Genomic DNA, 23,195 nt, shown 5'->3' with positions numbered 1-23,195 from the left:
GTTCAGGGATCAGCGAGCTCTGTTAAATATTGTCCTTATCACAGTTGTCTATAGCACTAATCTTTCGAGACAGCAACTGAAACACAACTTTGCAAACCAAACAAAAAGTATTTTCATGATCAAGGCAAAAGGTAGAAGATTATATTCTCATAAGAACAAAAGTATACTTTCATAATCGTCCAAATATCTGAATCATTGAGCTTTCTTGCCTTTCTTGAGGCTTTCAGTTCTTCAAAGGAACAGTTTCTGCAGCTCAGTGCTAGGCCTAATCAATAGTGGATGATCCATCTTGGCCTCTTCCAGTGATCCCCAGCATCTCAGATGCCAGTCTTCAGCCAATTTGATTCACTCTGCATGATATCAAGAAACAGCCGGAGGCATTGGTTTCTGCAAAGGCAATGGGCCCTGATAACATTCCAGCAATACTGCTCTAAAACTTGCTGCTCCTCTAGCCAAGCCCTTCCAGTACAGTTACAACACTGGCATCTACCCGACAATGTGGAAAATTGCCCGGGTATGTCCTGTACACATAAAGCAGGACAAATCCAACTTGACCAATCACGGCCCAATCAGACTACTCTCGATCATCAGTAGTTATAGCAGAGTTCACCAACAGTGCTATCAAGCAGCACCTGCTCAGCAATAATCTGCTCAGTGATGCCCAGTTTGGGTTTTGCCAGGGTCATTCAGTTCCTGACCTCATTACAACCTTTGTTCAAATAGGGACAAAAGAGTTGAATTCTAGAGGTGAGGTGAGAGTGACAGCCCTTGACATCAGCGCTGCATTTGACAGAGTGTGGTATCAAGGAGCCCTAGCAAAACTGGAATCAATGGGTATCAGGGGACAAACTCTCCACTGGTTGGAGTCATACCTAGTACATAGGAAGATGGTTGTGGTTGTGGTTGTGGAGGGTCAGTCATCTCAGCTCCAAAACATCTCTGCAGGAGTCCCTCAGGGTAGTGTCCTAGGCCCAATGATCTTCAGCTGCTTCATCAATGACTTTCCCTCCATCATAAGGTCAGAAGTGGAGATGTTTGCCAATGACTGCACAATGTTCAGCACCATTTATGACTCCTCAGATACTAAAGTTGTACATGTTCAAATGCAACAAGATTTGGACAATATCCAGGCTTGGGCTGACAAGTGGCAAGTAACAGTCACTCCATACAAATGCCAGGCAATAACCATCACCAATGAGAGACACTCTAACCATTGCCCCTTGGTACTCAATGGTTCACCATCACCGAATCCCCTACTGTCAACATCCTTGAGGTTACCATTGACCAGAAACTCAACTGAACTCACCATATAAACATCGTGGCTATAACAGCAGGTCAGAGACTAAGAATACTGTGGCGAGTAACTCTGGTCCTGACTCTCCAAAACCTAAAACCATCTACAAGGCACAAGTCAGGAGTATGATGGAATACTCCCCACTTGCCTGAATGGGCTCCAACAACATTCAAGAGACTTAACACCATTCAGGACAAAGCAGCCTGCTTGATTGTCATCACATCTACAAACATTCAATCCCTCCATGACTGACACTAATAGCAGCAGTTGTACTATCTACAAGATGCACTGCAGCAATTCATCAAAGATCCTTGGACAGCACCTTCCAAACCCATGGCCACTTCCATCTAGAAGGACAAGGGCAGCAGATGAATGGGAAGACCTCCACCTGCAAGTTCTCCTCCAAGCCACTCACCATCCTGACTTGGAAATATATTGCTGTTCCTTCACAGTCGCTGGGTCAAAATCCTGGAATTCTCTCCCTAATGACATTGTGAGTCAACCCACAGAACATGGACTGCAGTGGTTCAAGAAGGCAGCTCACCACCACCTTCTCAAGGGCAACTAGGGATGGGCAACAAATACTGGCCGGTCAGTGACACCCATGTCCCACAAATGAATAAAAAAAAGTTACCACTTTGCACCATTGACAACTCCATCTTCAGTCTTGTTTAAACTATTGACTTCACTGTCTCAGTTGACCTCAAATGGAAAGTCTTTTTCTTTCTGCCCATCTATCCACCTCCCGGACAACGATTGTCCTCTTCTGATCCAAACATTGAGAATTCTCTGCTGGAAGCTGCTGCCATCTGTACAACTGTTAACACAACGTGCGTCAGGTTGGGGAAAAAGAGTGAAGAAGCAGCAAACAAGAACACTCATTTCTTCAGATGTAAGAATGACACCTGCAGAATCGTGTTTCTCTTTTCCTGCTTAACAGCATTGCATTACAAGAAGCTTAATCTTGAAAGTGAAGCTCCTCAGATTAGAAATACGACTTTAGTTTTATTCGAATCACAGGTTATGTGAGCAAAAATCCAAAAGAAGGGCTGAGAAGTCAGTTTCTAGTGAGTCGGGAGCATTCTCTTGGAGGTGAAGTTGTAATATCACATGCAGCTGACCTTAAAGTTACGATTTGAAATGTTTTAATGATGTTCGGGTACCAACAGCGCAAATATCGAAGTAGTTAGCAATGTTAGTTTTGGTGCTGAACCCTGACATGAAATCTTCTAACTAATCTATTAAATAAACGATTCATTATTTGTAAAATAATTGCTGGAGGACGGCTCAATCCTGAAAATTCACAAAAACAATTTTCCAAAGCGAAACACGCAAAATACTACCAGGAATCTAAATAATGCCTTTAATTTGGAGAAATACATTTTGAATTGTTTGTTAAATGTGTTTTATACTCAAAACTAGGATTCTCCATTCAAAAGTTATGCCTTGATAGTAAGCTTCGAGAAAGAGAAATTAGGGGGTTCCTTGTTTGTCTTTAATTCTTTAATAACTCAGCCACAGCAAATGGGTTGGGGAAAGTCACTTGGTCCGGAAAGATTAAATTCAATAATTCAGCTTTGTATGGAGTCCACTGCAAATGCCACTGCATCGCGTGGGAAACAAGGGAAATTTATAAGAGTTAACAGTAAAAAACGGGAAAAAATGCAAAAAAAAAACAATCGCTTTTGTTCACTCCGCAGGATTCAATATTCAACACCAGTAATATTCACCCCTCTGAAATGATTGAATTGGTTAACTGAGACAGTTTGGTTGTTGGAGAAGTATCGCATTTAGAGGACGGATCAGATAAAGCAACAGAAGGAAAATTGGGCATGTAGGAGATTTGGGAGCTTGACCTTAAGGCAGTTACGCACATCCTCATTTCACGCTCTGTCGAGGGCCACGTTAACCAAGTTGTTATGTTCGGAATCTTCTCAATCTCGATATCTCTAAATCTTTCACAGAATACAAGTCACATGCTTTTGCCGCTGCTAACCTGAACACGTAGACGAAGAGGTACAAGAGACCAGTCCAGGATGACTGACCCAACATACAAGTGGCACTGGACAAGATTATTTCCGTCCTACACACCCGGTGAAAGCCAGGGAGAATGTTAAGTGTTGCCTCTTAACTTGCCTCTTAATCTTTCACAGAATACAAGTCACATGCTTTTGCCGCTGCTAACCTGAACACGTAGACGAAGGGGTACAAGAGACCAGTCTAGGATGACTGACCCAACATACAAGTGGCACTGGACAAGATTATTTCCGTCCTACACACCCGGTGAAAGCCAGGGAGAATGTTAAGTGTTGCCTCTTAACTTGCCTCTTAATCTTTCACAGAATACAAGTCACATGCTTTTGCCGCTGCTAACCTGAACACGTAGACGAAGGGGTACAAGAGACCAGTCTAGGATGACTGACCCAACATACAAGTGGCACTGGACAAGATTATTTCCATCCTACACACCCGGTGAAAGCCAGGGAGGATGTTAAGAGTTGCCTCCAGTGGTGTGACATAAAGAGACTAAGTATCTGTAGTCGAAGAGATTCCTGTCTCAGTAGTATAAACAATATAGCTGAACCATCAATCTGAAGTTAGTGTCACCCAGGGCAGTAATGGTTGGGGATTTCAACCACCAATATATTGTCTGGGATAATTTCAGTGTGAAAAGACTAGAGGTTGCAAAATTCAGAAGAGCTTTTATGTTAGCCAGAATGTAGCAAGCTCAACAAGAGAAGGGGCTGTTTTGGATTAGGTTTTGGGGAATGAATCTGGGCAGCTGGAAGGGATGTCAGTGAGACAGCATTTTAGTGGTAGTGATTTTGATTTGTATTGATTTATTATTGTCACATGTATTAGCATACAGTGGAAAGTATTGTTTCTTGCAGGGTATACAGACAAAAGCATACCATCCATAGAGGAGGAAAGGCGAGGGTGCAGAATGTAGTGTTACAGTCTTGGCTAGGATGTAGAGAAAGAAGAGATTGAAGCAGAACATTGTTAGACAGTTTAAAAGAGTTACAGTAGAGTTGTAAAAGGATAAAATAAGAGTAAAAGATAGAATTAGAGGATATGCTTGGCATAGCTCGCAAAAAATCGTCACACTCCGGCACCATCTCAATCTGCTTCATAATTTGTGTTGATTTAGCTTAGTTATGGAAAAGAGCAAAAATAGATCAAGGGTACATACTTTAAATTGGGAAAAGGACAACTTTACTGAACTGAATTGTGATTTAGAAAAAGTAGACTGGAAACACTGACTTGAATAGAAATCAGTGTCAGAACAGTGGGGCCATTCACATGAGTGGTGTGCTGGCACCATGGTTAGCAGTGCTGCCTCACAGCACCTGGGACCCGGGTTCAATTCTGGCCTTGGGTCACTGTCTGTGTGGAGTTTGTATATTCTCCCCATGCTTGCATGGGTTTCCCTCAGGTGCACATGTTTCCTCCCACAGACCAAAAATGTGTGCAAGTTAGGTTGATTGGCCATGTTAAATTGACCCGTGTGTCAGGGAATTTGCAGGGTAAAATATGTGGGGTTATGGGAATAAGGCGTAAGTGGGATTGTGGTCTGTGCAGACTTGATGGGCCAAATGGCCTCCTTTTGCACTGTAGGGATTCTATGATTCAAGGAGGAGCTAAAACAGGTTCAAAACAAGTCTGTTCCCACAAAGAAAAAGGACATGACTTACAAATTTAGACCACCAGAATGTCAAAAAGCACCTAGAATAGGCTAAAGCAAAATAAAGCTTAGGTTAGAGATTAAAATCTAAAAGAAAGAATAAGGTCAATTAGAGATCTAAAAGTTAAAGCGTGTGGAGGCTGCAGACTTGGGTATAATTCTGCAGTTATATTTCATGTCGGTTTTCACAAAAGAGATGGTTGAAACAGACTTTCACATTAAGGAGGAGTGTGGAATATTGGGTGGGATAAACATAATGATGGAGGAAATATTAAAGAGTTTAACACCCTTGAGAGAGGATAGATCGTGAGGCCTGAAAGAAATGTATTCTAGGCTGTTGGGAAGAAATAGTAGAGACTCTGACCATCATTTATACAATCCTCATTGGCCACAAGTCTGGTACAGGAAAGCTGGAGGGTTGCTAACATTGTATCTTTGCTGAAAATTGGAGGAAGGAATAGCTTGTGTAATTACAGGCCAATCAACCAATATTCAGTGGTCTGCAAGTTACTAGAAAATGTTCTGAGTGAATGTATAAGTCAACTTTCAGAGAGGTATATATCAAGAACAATTACAAGTATTTGTTATAGAAATGTTGCATCTGATTGAATTTATTGAGGCAGCAGTATGGAAAGCAGTGCATTTAATGTCATCTACGTGGATTTTAGCAAGGCTTTTACAAGGGCCCACATGACAATCTGCTCAGGAAACTAAAAGCTCATGGGATCCAAAGGAAAGTGACAAGCTGGATCCAAAACTGGCTGAGCAGCAGGAAGCAAATGGCCAGTTGATTGGCCTTTTTGTGACTGGAAGGTTGCTCCCAGTGGGGCTCCACAATGTTCAGTACTGGGTTCCTTGCTGTTGAGGTCTATATCAATGATTTAGACTTACATGTAAGGGATGTGATTCAGAAATTTGCAGATGATGCCAAAATTGATTGTGTTTGATAGGGAGAAGAAAACTGTACACCCAGGAAGATATCAATGGACTAGTCAGGTGTGCAGAAAAATGACAAATGTAATTCAATCCAGAGACGTGTGAGGTGATGTATTTGGCAAGGACCAACAAGAAATGGGAATGCACAGTAAAAGGTAAGATTCTGGAAAGTGTAGAGGAACGTAGGAACTTGAGCGAGCACATCCACAGACCACTAAAGGTAGCAAAACAGGTTGAATAGGCATACAGGATATTTCCTTTATTGGTAAAGGCCTAGCATGTACAGATAAGAACGTCGTGCTAGGACTAAAACAAGGATTAAACCCCCACTAGAGCTGTGATCATCGCATGACAGGAAGGATATGATTGCAGTGGAGAAGATTCAGAGGAGATTTGAGAGGATTTTGCCAAGAAGGGAGAGGTTTAATGATGAGGAAAGACTGAATAAGCTAGAATCGTCTTCTTTGTAACTGAGGAGGCCGGTCAGAGGGCGGGGGGTAGTGGGGAGAGGGCGAATTGAGGTGTATAAAATAATAAGGGGCCGAGAGAGCGCAGAGGTCAATAACTCGTTCGATTTAAAGAAATTAGCAGAGGGATTGGAGGGGAATAGAACTCCTACAGTGCAGAATAGGCTATTGGGCCCATCGAGTCTGTAGGACTCGCCAACAGAGCGTTTTACCCAAGCCCTACCCCTGTGACCCCACCCATTTGCGCCACCGATCCCCCTTTATACTTTGGGAGGAAACCGGAGGAGTTGGAGAAATCTTTTCACTGAGAATGTGACGGAGATCTGGACCTGGCTGCCTGAAAAAGTAGTGGTGGGGGTGGGGGTTGAAGGGTGAGAGAAAGGAGGAGTAACACCCGCCATCGCATTTCTTTTAAAAATAAGAGTGGTTCTATAGATGTGAAGATGAGAAGTGGAATGAGGCTGGATGGCGGTTTTAGGCGAAAGGGCGCGATGGGTTGGAGTGACCTTTATTCTGCACCGTAAACTTTTCTGTATTTCCATCAGTTGTCTATACAGCAGACAGGACATTAAGACACCACAACAATCCTTCGAATAACATTTGATGGAATCATGTGCATTTCCGGTTATCTTTGGGCGGAATTGTTAACAAAGCCTTGTAAAGCAACATTGCCACACCTTCTTCATTCAGTCCATGAAGAAAATAAAAAAAAATTGAGCTGCTTTCTCCATTTCGTTTGTTTTTTAAATCACAACCGAGGTGTTATCGTGCAAGGCAGCTGAAAGTTAACGTGGGCTCAAAGGGCCACTGACCCTAAATGTGTTTGCAAGTTTCTTTGCAAATATCTACACACCTAGCAAAACACAATGGTGGTGTAAATTACAATTGGAAATTCATTAAGGTTTACAGAAATTGTGTATTTACAGAGGGAAGTGTCGGACTGTTTATTTTTTTCTGGATTCCAGTTAGTAAATTATATCGTTTAACCAAATAAAACATTCTGACCCGCTTGTATGGTTAGTCAGGAAGATATGCCCTGGGTATATCATAGGAAGGCAGATACTTAACATTCGAATCGGTTATTACAATTCTTATTTTAGACTCAATTAGATGGATCGACACCCTTTTTTTAAAAAAGATTCTTTCTAATTCTCGGGTGTTAATTGAAATTAGTTAGAAAGGAACTTGGTGTTAAATGCAACAACGTTCTCGCAGTTAGTGGGAATCAGAAAAGCTTCGACTACGAAGTGAAAATATTTGATATTTGAAAGATTAGAATAGTTTCCAGTCTTTATTTAATTCTATCTGTAATTCCTTTTAGGAAGGTACAATGGGAGAATCGATCCTCCCACTTTTATATATTATTTCCCGTGCTTTAAGTGAGACATCATGACATAATTTATAAAATGGAAGTCAATTCTTGAGAAGTGACATGGCTGTTACAGATAATGCGGACATCACGGAGTTTGAGAGGAGGCAACATCGGGTTATATCTTGGTCGAAGGTTTATACTCTTATGAAGGAAATATTGAGTTTCATTTTCTTTTAATCTGTTCAAAAGTCGTCTGATTTCTCAGAACTGAATGATTCATAAATAATTGTAGCGATACTAACAATTTGTAGGTGTTGGATTTCAGAATCACTGTAACCAGGTAACATGCAACACCTTGCAAATCCGTCACTTTCAGACAAACTGGATTAAGGGAGAGCGAGGTTGACAGCGGTCATTTCAGCTTCATGCAACGCACAAAACTGTCAAGATAATTCAGAATGAGAGAAGCGACGCATTCCTTTATTTATATTTTTGAAGTTTAAACTTCACACTTCGGTGTGAATGCATTGCCGTCTGATTTTCCTACAGTGGGTGTGAGTTTCCATGGCCCCAACAACTCAGCCCATGCCTATGCATTTCGGCTGAAAAGCAACCCCATCCCTCCATTCAGAAACACCGTAATGATGTTAAAATCTAAACAAAACTACTCCCCGCAGTAATATTTCTCATTCCCGCAATTGCAAAGGAGCTCGGCGTCACAGGTTCACTTGGGACCGTCAGTTTCAGCGGCTGAATGTTCTGCAGCTAACCCGAAAATCATCAGAGTTCTCATTCATTTTCCAGAACAATAGCGGCGATGGTGAGACTCTCTGGTTATGATGGGGTCACACACAGGACTGTCATTTCAAAGAAAAATTAAAGGTTTCTCACTCCGCTGCACCTTTCTAAGAATTTAGACATTACCATTGATCTGTACAAAAAAAGTACTGGGGATGCTGGAAATCTACGGAAAACGTTGGAAATGCCCAGCAAGTCTGGCAGCATTGGTGGAGATAGTGATTTCTCTCTCTCCCCACAGATACTGCCTGACCCGCTATGTATAGTTTTGAGTGCCCCAAGCCAAGGTTCAGATTGTCAGGACCCAGTGGTCTCTGGCTCAGATCGGCGAGACATTGCGAACACACAGCGGGAAATCCGGGTGGTATATTCAGGTTATCACAGGTAACGTGGAAAGCACATAACAAGATCCAGCATTTCCTGCCTTCCAATTATTTACTCAATACTATAAGAACAGATCAATACCCCACCAGATTTCGGATGAAGGTTAATAATTGTGTCGCTTTATTGCAGCTGATGTACCACATTGGGAAAATATAAAATTATTCCTTTAATGGTTTAATTGATAATTGAACATCCATCGCTTCATTCGACAGTGTTTTTCAGTACGATGTAAATACGATTCAAATAGCGTAATATATAAATATCTACTGCTATCAATTAATGTAAATATGTCAAAAATAAAGTATCTAAATGTGGCGTTGAGTTTCCAGAAATGCCAGCGTTAACCTTGTTTCTTTTGACAATTTTCAGTAACTCACTACACAATACCGATCAAAGGTGGGCATCTAAACTGTGAAACGAATGTGTGAGTTGATATTTTAGACATATAATTGCACTGAATCCATTCATACCCCATTCTCTCGGTAACATCCCACTCACTTCCTCCTTCAGGCTTATGTTTCGCTCCAATGCTCCACAAGGCGGCGCTTATAGACAACAGCGTATACCATAGCGTTTGGTTCCAGTGTAACCAAACAAAATTCCAACACACAAATAAATCAACTTGATGGGCGAGGATGAAATGCAGAAGGAATCAGAACCTTTCAATATCGCAAAAACCGCATACAGGAATAAAGCTAAACCCACCCTCCCGCTAACATTCTGTTTTGCTATCAGCCTCCTGATACTATTTCTTGCGATTTTGTACTATGGAAAATCGCAACGAGGTTCACAGACATTGGATTTAACTAGAAATCTTCTGGGACTCGAGGCTGGTGTGAACCGAAACGGCAAATAGTACGATACTGCTACATCTAAGTACCTCAAAAAAACACAACTGCGAGATTGTTGATTGAAAGGACAACCACTATGAGGGTAACATTGCCAAGCGATAGAAATTTCGCTCTGGTGAAACAGGTTAGAGAAAACATCCGAGCTGGCTTTTCATTGATACGACTGAAAGCAGCAGCTAGATGGCTTTAGATAATAATGTCGATGAAAACAGAGGAGTTAGTCTCGCCCATCCGCCCTCTGTTAATGTGTCTGAGTTACAATGTAAGTGTAGTATCAAATGGGGAAAATGGTCAGCCATTTCCAGTTATCTTTAGAATCAATCCTGATTGCTTTCTCCTTTGTGGAAACAGACGGAATTAACCTCCGCCATCTGAAAGCAGAGGAATTCTTTCCTACGATTGCTCCAACCGACAAAATTTCCTAGAAGTTTTATCACTATTTCTTCTTCGCTGATTTTCTGCAGAATGCATCATTTTGAAATAATCACCGAGCTAATTATTTATTTTCCAGGAGCTTGTCTATGAATGTATAGCCAACGATGGGACTACATTACTCTGCTTTTTGACCAATTTCTCAGAATCTGGCATTTTATTTGGGTAAAAAAATACACATGCGGACAAGGGTATTTTAATGAAGCCCTGATTGTTGTGTTAAAACAAGTAGCGAAGCACATTTCAATACTACTTCAGTCTATGGCTGTGCTGAGGTTGGTTGTAGGGACGTTTGAAATGATCTGACTTCAGCGGGTATGCAGGGGATAATCACATGTAATACACACAGTTTGTTAACAGCAAAGAGTGTTTCTTTCAACCCACGCTGACAATTTAAAACACGTCGTTACTTTAAGGAGAATTATGTGTGAGATTTTAATTACCAAAATTACAATCGACTGGCCACCCGAAGCACATAACTCATTTGCCAACAAGTCTTTCACTGTTCTATTGGTATAATGTGAATGACAGATGGAAAATGGACAGAATTATAAGTGCATTAGCTATGCATTCATCAATACTCTACAACTACTTTAGTTCCTTCTTCGCAGCATCACTTGGAAAGTTGAAATTTGCAGTCTGCTTTTTTTTATTGCTTTTGAAAAATTTAATGCTTGAAAATGCTGTTTTTGCTTAATCTGTACATCTTGATGGCATTGGAACTGACTGGGTTTTATTCATTGAACTAACACTGTCATTTTCTTTTACACCATACTGCACCCATTCTACAGTACACTATACAGAACAGGAACTGTACATAATTGTATTGCCAAATAATAAATAAAACCACATACGATAAAAGTCAATCTTGTATTTAAGCCTCCCCCCCACCAAGAAACTCCTTCTAAAATTAATACTATATATTATGGGACATCACATTGATTTCAGACTTAGCTAGAATATCTCCATCTTGTTGCTTACAGCATCAGAAAGCTTTGGCACCTTCTTAAAAATTTGATTGCACTAGTAGACTGTACAAGATCAGTTCTTAAGGTGGAAAGAAACTTCAGTCTTTTTGGCACTCGTAAGACCATCTCGACACTTGGCGAATGGATTGTATATATACAGGCATACTTCATAGGAATACTTTAAGGGCTGGTGTAGAAAGTATAATAGCCCATTGCTTTTGCACCATCCTTGCTATACTCTTTAGAAGTAATTGTCTCACATTTGATTGTTGGGGAGCTTTCACTGCTAGAATTGCCAGCTGAGACCCTTCTTCTCTTGCAGGCATTTTCATAGAGTCCAGAGTCTGAGTCCATGGATTTGATGGATGGAGGGGTTTCAATCCAGGGTGAGTTAGCTTCTTCCCTTGACTTTTCCTCAGTGGACAATACTTGATCTTCTGGGAAAGCTGATGGGCTTGTTCTGGAGGACCATGTTAGCCCAGAGGCTATCTTTCTCTGGTACTGGGAACTCCTGGAGCCCCAACCAAATGCTGGATCAGGATAATAGCTCAGAGAATGAGCAGACTGGATGGGCAGAGGTTTGAGACCATAGGGCAGCAAGGCATTGGCAGCATAATCTGCATCATAAGAGGTAAAGTCCAACCTGTTGGTGCCTGGCTGCTGTACAGAGGTGACGAACCACCTCTGTGGAGGGTTGCTGGACTCCTCGGTCTGTTGGGGGGACAGAATGCCACTTGTTTGGGGCACGGCTCGTTCACCATTGTAGAACCGGGCTGATGGTATGCTGTTGGTAAATTGATCCTGGAAGAAAGGCTGAACGGTGTAACGGGTTCCAGGCACTATCTGATGGGATCGCGGTGAGTCCGTGGGAGAAGGGGTCAATCGGTCATTCTCTGGAGCAGTGAACATACTGAGGGATTCAAAAAGGAAATAGAACATTGACCAACTGACCATGAACCAGTGAGAATCGAAGTTATTTCAATAAAAAATATCAACTTACGAATCATAGTTGTCTCTGAAACCTTTGGCAAAGGGATTGTGATCAATCTTCAGCTGTGTAATCTAACAAATAAATAGAAAAAAAATTGTAAAATTTATCAGCTGCCAATATTTTGGATTTGTTGTAACCATTCAAAACTGCACTTACATCAGTGTTCTGGTAGGCAGTCACAGCAATGAACTGTGATTCTGGGAAAGTATAAATTTGCGTTTTTGTAGAATCACTTATATCCTCCACACCATCTTCATTCACCTCCACTATATGAAGGCGTGGTTGGTACTTGTGTAAAGACTGCAATACCACCATCTGTAAAAATGAAAAACACATAACTGTTACTCACGTTCCACACAGGGTTAGTATCAGTCTAACACATCAGTGATTGATGTAGTCTGCCTTCACTGTCTCACCTGAGTGTTATTGTTAGTTGCACCCTTGTTGTTAGTCAGTTTAAGTTTCCCAAAGGAAATTTCTTGTCTCATCCAGTGAGCTCCAGTGTTTGGGGATTCAGGATGGACATAGGATCTGTTACCTGGAAGAAATAAGGTGATAGATGACATTGTGAAAAACAAGTTAATGACAATAGGATATGTTAGATTTCTTTCTGAATCAAGTTTTTATGTTAATCTTAGAGTGAAAATTCACCGATGCCACATTTTGAGTAAGCATTTTAAGATTAGTGAAGCAACTGGATCTTCAAATACTGAATATTAATTTTATCTGTGGAGTGTCTACATGACATGAAACTACGTTATTCAGAAAAACACTCACGAGAGACCACAAAAGTAAAATACTGCAGCAGCTAGAAATCTGGAATAAAAATACAAAATTCTGGATAAACTCAGCAAGTCTGGCAGCATCTGTAGAAACAGGAAGAGTAAACATCTGGCTAAGATCAAGTGTAGGATCAAACCTGAGATCAGGTGTAATACCTGTTCTTGTCAGTTTGGATCATGAATTGGTTTGAATTTGAATTGGTTTTTGGAACAAGCACCGGCATGGATTATGGCCTTCGCCTGCCTTTTCTGTGCATTGGCTTTTTAACTCTCGAGAAATGAATAAAATTTAAAAAAACATTTTAGGTCTGTGACCTTTCATTAGAATTGTTGGAAACCATACCTTCATCCAACTGTAACTTCACAACATTCTCCAGCCCCAGATCCCAAATTAATCCTTTTACCCTCAGTCTGCCATAATCAATTTTCACTGGTCAACAGTTAAAAAATCTTAAATTAGATGAAGAATTATGAACTTAATCATGGGTTAGTGTTCTTTGTTCACGTGTTGACATGCATGCAACCTATAAAATGATCCTATCCACCCCACTACGAAAACCTGAATATGACTTTTATCTGTGGAGTGTCTACATGACATGAAACTACGTTATTCAGAAAAACATTCACGAGAGAACACAAAAGTAAAATACTGCAGCAGCTAGAAATCTGGAATAAAAATCTGGAAAAAAATTTACACCTGGCTACAGTGGCTCACATTTATCCACAAGCCCATTATATTTCTGTAGGAAGTGTGAAGCTACAATGTTTTTAAAGTTTGTTCATTAATGTCCCAAGTAGGCTTACATTAATACTGCAATGAGGTTACTGTGAAAATCCCCTTGTCACCACACTCTGGTGCCTGTCCGGGTACACTGCGGGAGGATTTAGCATGGACAATGCACCTAACCAGCACATTTTTTGGACTGTGGGAGGAAACCAAAGCTCCTGGAAGAAACTCAGACACAGGGAGAACGTGCAGTTTCCACACAGACAATGACCCAAGCCAGAAATCGAACACTTATCCCTGGTGCTGTGAGGTAGCAGTATTAACCACTATGCCAATTTACTTCTACCCCAACAGAGGTGAAAAGATACTGAATTTGAAATGTATAGCATTGTGGAAATCAATGTTTGCTTTGGGCACCAACTCTCAAGCATGTGCACTGCATTTATGCAGGACTGCACATTTTCTAAATAGTGCAACTATTACTTTGCGAATTGGATACTAATTGTACAGGAGCAGACTGATTTTGACTTTACATTAGCATTGATCAGACTTTTAAATAAGTTAATGTGACGGCTTTTCCTAAATATAGATTAAATATGACATGTGCACTCAATGCACAACTCATTTAAAAGCTGCTTTGGTCCAAAGAGCATGATTTAAGATAAGGAAGTAGATAACTTCTGTAGATTTCTGAAACTGTTTGCAAAATAAAACCTAGGTGTGAACCTGGAGTGAGACAGTGATATGTTGACTAGTGAGTTTGAAGTCTCATGATTTAATTGCAAACTTGTTCATTTGATTGGACTGTTTGTATTAATGGCACCCCCCTCATGTATGCCAGTCTATTGATCGAACTCCAAGTAGTCCTAGTACGATGATGCACAGTGTTCCTTTTTCAATTGCTGGGGTATCAATGTCAGGTTATTTTCATTGAGATGAAATGAAACCTTCTTTTGTGTACTTCAATATACAACATTAATAGCAACATGAATTTCAGAATCTCAACTTTAAATTCAGTCAGAAAGTCACCGGCAATTTCTATATGAGAGGACTGATTCTCCGAGAGAAGTAAGCCTTTAATAAAACGTAGCCCATGCCTTCAACATGGCCACTTTTCATATAAATCAAAATGAAATGCTGTTTGCTAATTCCTCCAGTGAAGTATTTTGGGGCATTTTACTACAATGAAGATCCTAACTAATTGCAATGTAAGCAAAATGTTGGAACTCCGAAATAAAAAACAGTGAATGCAGAAAAAATGCAGCAGATCTGGCAGCATCTATGGAAAGAAAGGGTTCAAAAGGAGAGTCACATTGGAAACCTTTAACTCTAACTTTCTATACTGGAAATTCTGATTTCAAATCAGTTTATAAATAACGTCCTTGAACTGCACAGGGGCAATATCTTATCAACCAATCGATTAGGAAGAACTGGACCTTATCTATATAAAAAGGTTTTGACAGTTCAAAGAATATTGAGTAACTCTAGCATTTTCTGTTCTTATTTTAAGTATAGGTTTGGCAGGGTGAGTATGCACATTTCACATAAATATCTTCAAATTAGAACTAGTTACACCAATACCGACACGGAACTTATCAAAGGGTGACCCGCCATTGAATTTTTCTCCAGCGATGTATCGTGAATTCCTAACAATTAATAAATTATGAAACAAAATAAAACTTGGGAGAAATGATTGCTGATGGAAATGCAACTTCATGCGACTTTGACTGGGACCTTGCCAGACTATTAAATGAGAGGGTGACAGGATTATGTACACAAACAGGACTGCAGTTTATATCTCGCGAAAACGAGTTGTTGCACAATCCGAACGGCCATACACACCTTGAATGTTGTTATCCGCTTTGCCACAAGTCACCCATTTTCCTCCCTGAAATCGCCAATGGTTGGGATCGGACAGAACCACCTCCACAAACACATTGTAATGAGCGGTCGGATTGAGGGCAGAAATATTGAAACTCAGGAAGGGAAACATGCGCCTGATGGAGAAACCAGAGACAACAAAACCATACCATATTACAATGCACGCACATGAAACGACAGAAACGCGACAAGTCGAATCAGCAAGAAATATTCAAACTAATAGCAGAAAATGAAAGGAATTCTCAGCAGGTCTGGCAGCTGAAATAAAGAAAACAAAGTTCAGGTGAAAAGAGCATAAATCGGAAACCTCTCTTCACAGATATTGCCCGACCTGCTGAGTATTTGCAGCACTTTCTGTTTGTATTTCAGATTTCAGGCATCTGCAGTATTTTGTTCTGATGCGGCAAAAATTATTCTGAGATTAGGCTTTTAAGAGGGAATATATTTACCTCTGTAGAGGCCAGGTCAGACCTGTAAAGTCTCTGAAATTTGGATAATACACGCGCAGTCATAGACTCTCTTTCAATAATTTAGATTTAGTCATTGATTTCCGATCACATAGGCGTCAGTAACCGTGACTTTCAACTTGTAACAGCTACAGAGCATCAAACGGATTCTTAAGAGCAACTTCGAAATGAAACTGTGAAAGGCGCGGGGAGGAGGCATAATTCCAAAACAAAAGCCGATACGATTTTAAACTTTACTTTCAAGAACAGTAAAACCGAAGGACCGCACGAAATGTGAGCGACCTTGGAGAAAGGACCGTCAGCAAACCTGCCCACCCACCCCGGGCTCAGAGAGCCATCGCCTCTGTCAACCTCCGGGTCCAGGGGTTTTACAAGATTCCATGTGAATATCGGTGGGAGCTAGGGCTGAGCGAGTCTCAGTGTCACTGGTCTCGGGAAAGCTTTGCTTCAACGGAATGGGTAAATAATTCAACACAAAAAAATTCAAACTAAACCATATTTTGTACACAGAATGTGTAAAGCTAAATACCTGTCCCTTGAGTTTGCAAACTGAAATGTTAGTATGAATTCCATTTTATCAGATAATTGCATAGAGTTCATATCGCACTCACTGACATCTTAACATTTGAGTATTTTCTTGGGGGCAAACTGAATTGCTATTGGAAATCCGAAATCCAGGTAAATTAAATTGTTTACATAGTATTTATAGTCGATACTAACAAAACAGTACAGGTCTATTGTTACTTAAATAAGGAACATGGGTTTAATTAATATGCACATCCGGAAGTTTGACACATGTAAGGTGATAATTAATGTAAAGATGTGGAATAAATAAACCAACTTAGATTCATCCAAATAAAGGTGGATGTCAGACATTGCATCTTGAGGGACAATCGGAATAACTCGATTAGTGCCCGTGTCAGTTTGATGCAGGAACGACAACAGCCCCAGTGCATACGGTATTATATTCTCAAACCCCTTCCAACATAAAACCAGGATCCCTTCAGTAATCTGGTGAGATTTCAGCGACAGAATTCCCGACCGCTTTCCAAAGAAAATCAGTAAAGCCCCAGTAATGAAACGGGAGAAATGAAGCGATGGAATTTAGGATTGGCCTCCTTAAAAAGTGTAATGAAATAAATTCGACATCTTTAATCAAAGGTTCTGAACCACATTGGCTGCGCCGCCAAGTTCAGAGCAGAAAATTGGCTCCATTTATAGCAGAGTTAAAATGAATCTTTCCGGACAGATAGACAGGTGAAGTGTTGCTGTGAATAGAACAGCCTGAGGATAAGTTATCATTAGAAAACGGTGTCACCGAGGAAATAAATAATGGGACGGGTAAAAAGGTGATATCCCTGCACGAACGAAACCAAAAGTGGATCCAGACTTTTAAATGTCTAAAACAGAGAGACAGAACTGCAAGCCTTGTTTCCGTGAGAACTAGTAAAGGTGTGATTTTTGAAATTACAATTTCCTCACCAGTGAGATGGAGATGAAACTTTACAGGCCATTAGAAAAGGGAAAGAAACGCGAGAAACAACACGGAATACTTCACGGACGCGCGACTGGAAGGGCCCCCCTTTGAGATTGAATATTGCATGCAATATTCGCATGAAGTCAGATCGATCTGAATGGTAAATTCGGGTTTCTCTCTCCCCAGATGCTGTCGGCCTTGCCGAGTATTTCCCGCATTTTGTGTTCTCTCGGGCCTTTCTGTTGCAAGATCGCCAATCCGGTAAATAGCTTCTGTGTCTGTGAATCTAGTCGCGAAAAAAACACCTCATTGGGGTGGTCTGGTGGAAGATAATTCGGCCTGGGCAAGGTGAATAGTTCTGCAATCGCATCTAATGGGTCGGTTGCAGAGAGTTAAAATTGGCATACATTAACTTCACTCTTAAAACATAAAGTTAATATTCATGTGGCTTTAAAAATCAAGCGTCAGATCAAGCCCAAGATCGGATGCAACATCTTGTCAGTTTGAATCTTTAATGTCTATCTCCTGGAGACCTCTTGATTTGAATTGCTTTTCCGTAGCACCAAGGCGATGGAATAAGCGCTCGCTCAACAACTCCAAGCATTGGTTTTGTAACTTTAAAAAATCGAGTAAAAAATACAACACAAACCATTCCGCTTCGTATTTTACATCCAGCCCCATGGGCAGCATTAAGAATGGAATTTGCGTTTTATTTTTTTAAAAAATCGTCAGGACATTCAAAATATGATTGGGGATTCATGGGGAATAATAGCATTGGGTGGGAAAGTGGTTGTGTCAGGGAAAGAGTGCAAAATCCCAGTTCAGAATTCATCTGTATCTCTGGATTGAAAAGAACTAGTCGCGGCCTTCATGGTGTAAGTAATTGAGATTCTGACGGGGGATCTTGACTGAAACAATCAGCTTTCTTTTCCCCTAAAAGTGAAGATGTCTGGCGCCAGTCTCCCTTCCCCTGTTCCGAGAGGCTCAAGTCTTTAACACCATAAACCTTCCTTAATGATACTCATGTTTAAAATATATGTGCGATATCAATATATTGTTTAGGGTCTGACATCCTCATCTCTGGAAATAACTGAGGACGGGGGGTGGGGGGGGGTGTACAGCTTTAAGACTTCCAATCCAGGAAGAAGCGTTGTTGGCATGTAGGTGGGGTCAGCAGGTGAACGTGTACACTGACACTCAATTTAAAATTCAGGAACAATCTTCAGAATGCCAGAGGCTCCATCTCATGTGGTACTTGGAAACTTAGGTGGACACTCGCCCAAATTGTTGTCCAATATTTCATTCCAGGTGGGCACTCAGAAGTGGTATGGTCAATCAGCAGCAAGGCTGAATGGAGGTCACACCCTGTTTCAGATGTGCAGGTTAGCACAGGTATCTCTATATTACAGGTTAGCACAAGCATCTCTGTATTACAGGTTAGCACAAGCATCTCTATATTACAGATTAGCATAAGTATATCTATATTACAAGCCAGCTCAGATATCTATATTACAGGTCAGCTCATGTATCTACATTGGAGACCAGTACAGGTATCTAAATTACAGGTCAGTTCAGATATCTATACTACAGGTCTACACCGGTACCTACATTACAGGTCAGCTCAGATACCTACATTACAGATCAGCACAGGTATCAACATTACAGATCAACACAGCTTTCTACATTACAGTCAGCGCTCACGCTCTGGGCGTCAGTAGTCACTAATGTAGTCAAAGACAGAATTAGAATGAAAATGAAATATAAACATGGCAGCTTCCCCGGTGATATTGGATATGTGGAACGTGGCAGATATGCCTATGTTGTTAAGGACCTGATATATTTCCTTCCTACTCTTAAACAACCTGTAGCGCTATTCTGACACAGTTCCACATCTGTACAGGTGTGTGTTGTTCAAATGTCAGACAGTAGCCTAACATGTCAGCATCTTTAACGAATATACAGCACCGCTACATTTCAGAGTTCTGGTGACATTCAGAATTATTAACCAGTGAAATTTAAAAAAAAATCAGAATGTAACTATACACAAGTATCTTGCAACCTGCAAAGCCGGCATGAGGGCAATCAGTGATGGTTAGTTAAGAACAAGATTGGAGCCGTACCTGCCCTGTTTGGTGATTATCATCTCGGTCTGGTGCCGGTGAAATTTCAGCCACAGTGCCCGGTTGCAGAGGTAGACCTGTGCCCGGGTGGGATGTGGCATGCTCGGCTGATACTGGGGGTAGAGCGGTCCACTCTGGTAACCATGTCCATACTGGGAGCGCCCTGATCCGGGGTAAGCTGGATAAGCCGAGGGGGCTAAAGCCTGGGCTCCGGCCGGAGTTAAGATGGGGTTGTAAGCGCCGTTGCTGAGCACGGAATGGGGACTCAGGTACCTGCTCGCACCGTTCACCGGGAAAGCCGAGGGGTGCTGACCCGGGTAAGGCAGCAGGGCGCCGGGGTTGCCCCCGACTTGCTGCTGGGGCTGGGGCTGGTGATGGCCGGGGCTCAGGTTCTGCGGGGCCACCGGCGACAGGAAATATCTCTCGGCCCCCAGACTGTCCAAACTGTAGCGAACTTCTGCCAAGTCCTCGTCCGGGGCGGCGGCGGCCGGGGAGCTTTTACCCCGGTCCACCGCCGCCGCAGCAGCCCCTTTGGAAGCGGCGAAACTGTGGCTCTCGCTCTCGGTGAGCATACTGGAGCCGCTGAACTTCTTGTGAAGGTCGCTGCTCTCCTGGATGCTGTCGCTTCTCTCGGTGTCCGGGAAGTCGATCTGTGAGGATGCCGGGCTCTGGCTTTCTGGCGAGGAGGACAAGCTGTAGAAAGTCTTGGGCAGGCTTGTGCTGGAAGGGAAGCATCGTTCTGCTAACTGCATCATTGAGCCCAACCCCCCTGGACTCTGCAAACCCCCAACCTGGAGAGAAAAAAAAGTGTAAAATAGATAGAGATCTCTCGATGTATATATATAAAAAAACCACAAGCCGGCAGCGACTCTTTAATGTATTTGAGTTGAATTCTTACACCCGCTTTGCCACCTCCCTTGGCCCTGCAGGCGTGCCCTCTCTCTGTCTCCCCACTGCCCCTCCTCCAGAAGCAGCATTCAGCAATCCCTGTTCAACAGCACCCACTGGGAGGAGCCACCTCCCTCTGGTCCCACCCCTCCCCACTTCCCACTGGTCCAGAGGCTTTAGAGGCGGGGTTTGGGGAGGAGTCAGGCCCCCCCCCAGCCTCTCCTCTCTGATTGGCCCTATATTAATCTAATCAGACATGAGGAGGGAGGGATTTACTAACACATAAACAAACAGATCACTTGGTCTCTCCTCCCCCTCGCCCCCACCCCCCCATCTAAACAAGCAAATGCAGCCAGCTGGGGCAACACAAAACCTCCACCGATTCATTTACCGCTTTATCCCCAAACTATTCAATGATAGAAGAATTTAATCTGAGTATCGAGCCCCTGTATCTGACACCTCCCTCACACTCCGAGAATATTTCTCCATAAGCAAAATACTGCAGCTGCTGGAGTGCTGAAATAAACGGAGAAAATGCTAGAAAAATTCAGCAGGTCCGGCAGCATCTGTGGACAGAGTCAGAGTTAAGCTTTCAGGTCTTTGACCTGACATCACAAGTGCACATGTATCCCCTTTGCACAGATTGCTCCAGTTTGCACCTTGTCTTCTGAATTGGAAGTCATTCTGATTTAAGAATACCCTATATCTTTCATGAGGCATAAATGACCCTGGGCATTTCACTGTGAAATGTTCCAGAGTCTGTAAGGGCAGGGGCACAGTCATCGCTTTGAAGATCGCTGCAGTTCTGTTGCTGATCCTTTTCACATTCATCCAGAAGATTAACCTGCTCCATAAAGTGATTTTGTTTGGCATCGTTGTTTATTTCTCGCAAGGTGCCAGACTTTATTTTTCACGTTGTATATTCGAGGCAGACAACTCTATCAGCCGCTTTGCATGTTGAATGCCAAATCAGCGGGGTCACAAAAAAGCATCCATCTACCAAACACAACACACGTGTCTCACCAACAAGATATTTTACTCTTCAATCTTGAACCATTAAAATGAGTCAGAACCCGAGGTGTTCTAGCTCACTGAAATGCCCCCCTCCCCGTCCCACTACCAACAACAGATACATTTTTTGTTACCGTTAACTCGTTTTCTTGTAAATCAGATGACAATTTGGTGTGATTTGTGGAGGATTTCATAGACGGTTGGATTCCATTAGCGACCCGAAACAATCGTGTCGGAAACTTCACGCCTGCGGTTTCCCTCGTTCTCTCCCCCAGTGTATCAACTATTCCTTTTAGTTTTTGTTTGCAGTCGATATGAGCTATTGTCACCCTCCTATAAACAGCAAGTTGAACACCCAGTGCACGCAGACACCGTGTATTTCATTGTCTTTTTTTTACAGATCAAACGAAACTTTTTACATTGAGGTCATTTCTTTAATAATATTTCTTCTCTAGCGCCGGAGATGGCAATAACTTTGTGCCGAATTGCCCTGGCTATGTTTTTCTAAGAGCAGATTACACTGTCCGTATTAACCCATGCTGTTGCTGAATCTGATTGCGATCACAGGAAATGGCTTTCGATTCGAACCCCTCTCTATACCTTTATTGCTTTTAATCTGGCGCCGGCACCTAACAGATGGCGTTGGATTTTCTGCAGGAATAAATCTTGGTTTTTTTCTCTCTCAATTCGACTGTTTCGAGATAGTATTTTTCTTTACATTCAGATCCTGAGAACATTGGAAAACAATTCCACAGGAATATGGACCAGAAGTTATTGCGCCGAATGAATTTGATGCAATCGTCCCAGCGAAAGAAACGCCTTATTCCCACCGGGCGCCGATTTCTTATGTAGGATAAAAACGGCCAATTATTTTTCTGTCTGAGAGAGTCTGTGATGTGCAGAAGAGTGACAGCTCGGCGCGGAGAGACAACATCATTAAAACAGCTATTAAACACGCTGAATATTCGTCTATCAGAACCCCTAACATCAGCCTCCTACCTGCGAAGTGTAAAAAAAACCTCAAACACATCCCAGATCACTGTGAGATAGATCAGCTTTTGATCTAGGAAGTGATGGAGATCCTCTTTTTGCACAACTGCTTTCTAAATATATTGCTGAGCAATTTATGTGAAGCATTTTGAGACGTTTACACATGTTAAATTCGCTGTGCAAATTAATGTCCTTCTTAAGGATCAATTCGAAAGTACCCGAAAGCTCAGACATGCAAAATATTTATTTTGGGCTGTCAGAACAGAGCTGCATCTTTAACAGAGGCGGAACAGTACTAGGCCACTCCCTTCAATGCCCTGCTGTCCCATTATGTGAGAAATGTCAGCTCCAATTTCAAATTCCAATTCACTGTTTTTCTCTCTGTATGTTTTAATACTCTTATTTCCCAAGAAATAATCTTAGATTCTAAATACCTCACTTAACTGCTTTCACTTCAGCAGTTTCTCCCAGTCTTGGTGTAAAGATGTTTCTGTGATACAGGGCAGGATGGACCGAAAGGCCTTCTCCCCTTTAACACTCGATTCGCTCAAATTCTGAAGGTTGGGAATTTGCTTACAGTTGTTGTCTGGATGGATAGAGGTGTCAAATCCGTATTTCTAGCAAAGATATGGTGTAGAAGTGCAGGCAGTTTCCAAAACATTCCAGGTCTATTTGTTCCGAATTCCCCTGCCGAGGAGAAGGGTTTTTTTAAACAGAAGTAGGCACAAGCCTTC

At 41.9% G+C, this 23,195-nt stretch overlaps 1 protein-coding gene across 1 annotated transcript; it reads right to left on the bottom strand.

Annotated features, from left to right (window-relative positions):
* Positions 1 to 9,012: 9,012 nt before the first annotated feature.
* eomesb (eomesodermin homolog b) lies at positions 9,013 to 20,341 on the bottom strand. Its single transcript, XM_080206303.1, has 6 exons — positions 19,573 to 20,341; positions 15,470 to 15,624; positions 12,535 to 12,656; positions 12,275 to 12,433; positions 12,128 to 12,189; positions 9,013 to 12,037 (listed from the first exon to the last, which is right to left on the bottom strand). Exons 1-6 carry the CDS (start codon positions 20,325 to 20,327, stop codon positions 11,308 to 11,310), a joined length of 1,983 nt encoding a protein of 660 aa, XP_080062429.1. The 5' UTR covers positions 20,328 to 20,341; the 3' UTR covers positions 9,013 to 11,307.
* Between the last annotated feature and the right edge of the window lie 2,854 nt (positions 20,342 to 23,195).

This window comes from Carcharhinus amblyrhynchos, chromosome 2 (assembly GCF_965287045.1).
Source record: "Carcharhinus amblyrhynchos chromosome 2, sCarAmb.v2.hapA, whole genome shotgun sequence".
NCBI lineage: Eukaryota > Metazoa > Chordata > Chondrichthyes > Carcharhiniformes > Carcharhinidae > Carcharhinus > Carcharhinus amblyrhynchos.
This window is presented reverse-complemented; position numbering and strand designations above follow the sequence as displayed.

Coding starts and splice junctions, on each gene's coding strand:
- eomesb (XM_080206303.1), bottom strand. CDS start 20,327: ATGATGCAGTTAGCAGAACGATGCTTCCCTTCCAGCACAAGCCTGCCC. Junction 15,625..19,572: donor ATAATCACCAAACAGGGCAG/GTACGGCTCCAA, acceptor TTTCTCCATCAG/GCGCATGTTTCCCTTCCTGA. Junction 12,038..12,127: donor TTCAGAGACAACTATGATTC/GTAAGTTGATAT, acceptor TGAATCCCTCAG/TATGTTCACTGCTCCAGAGA.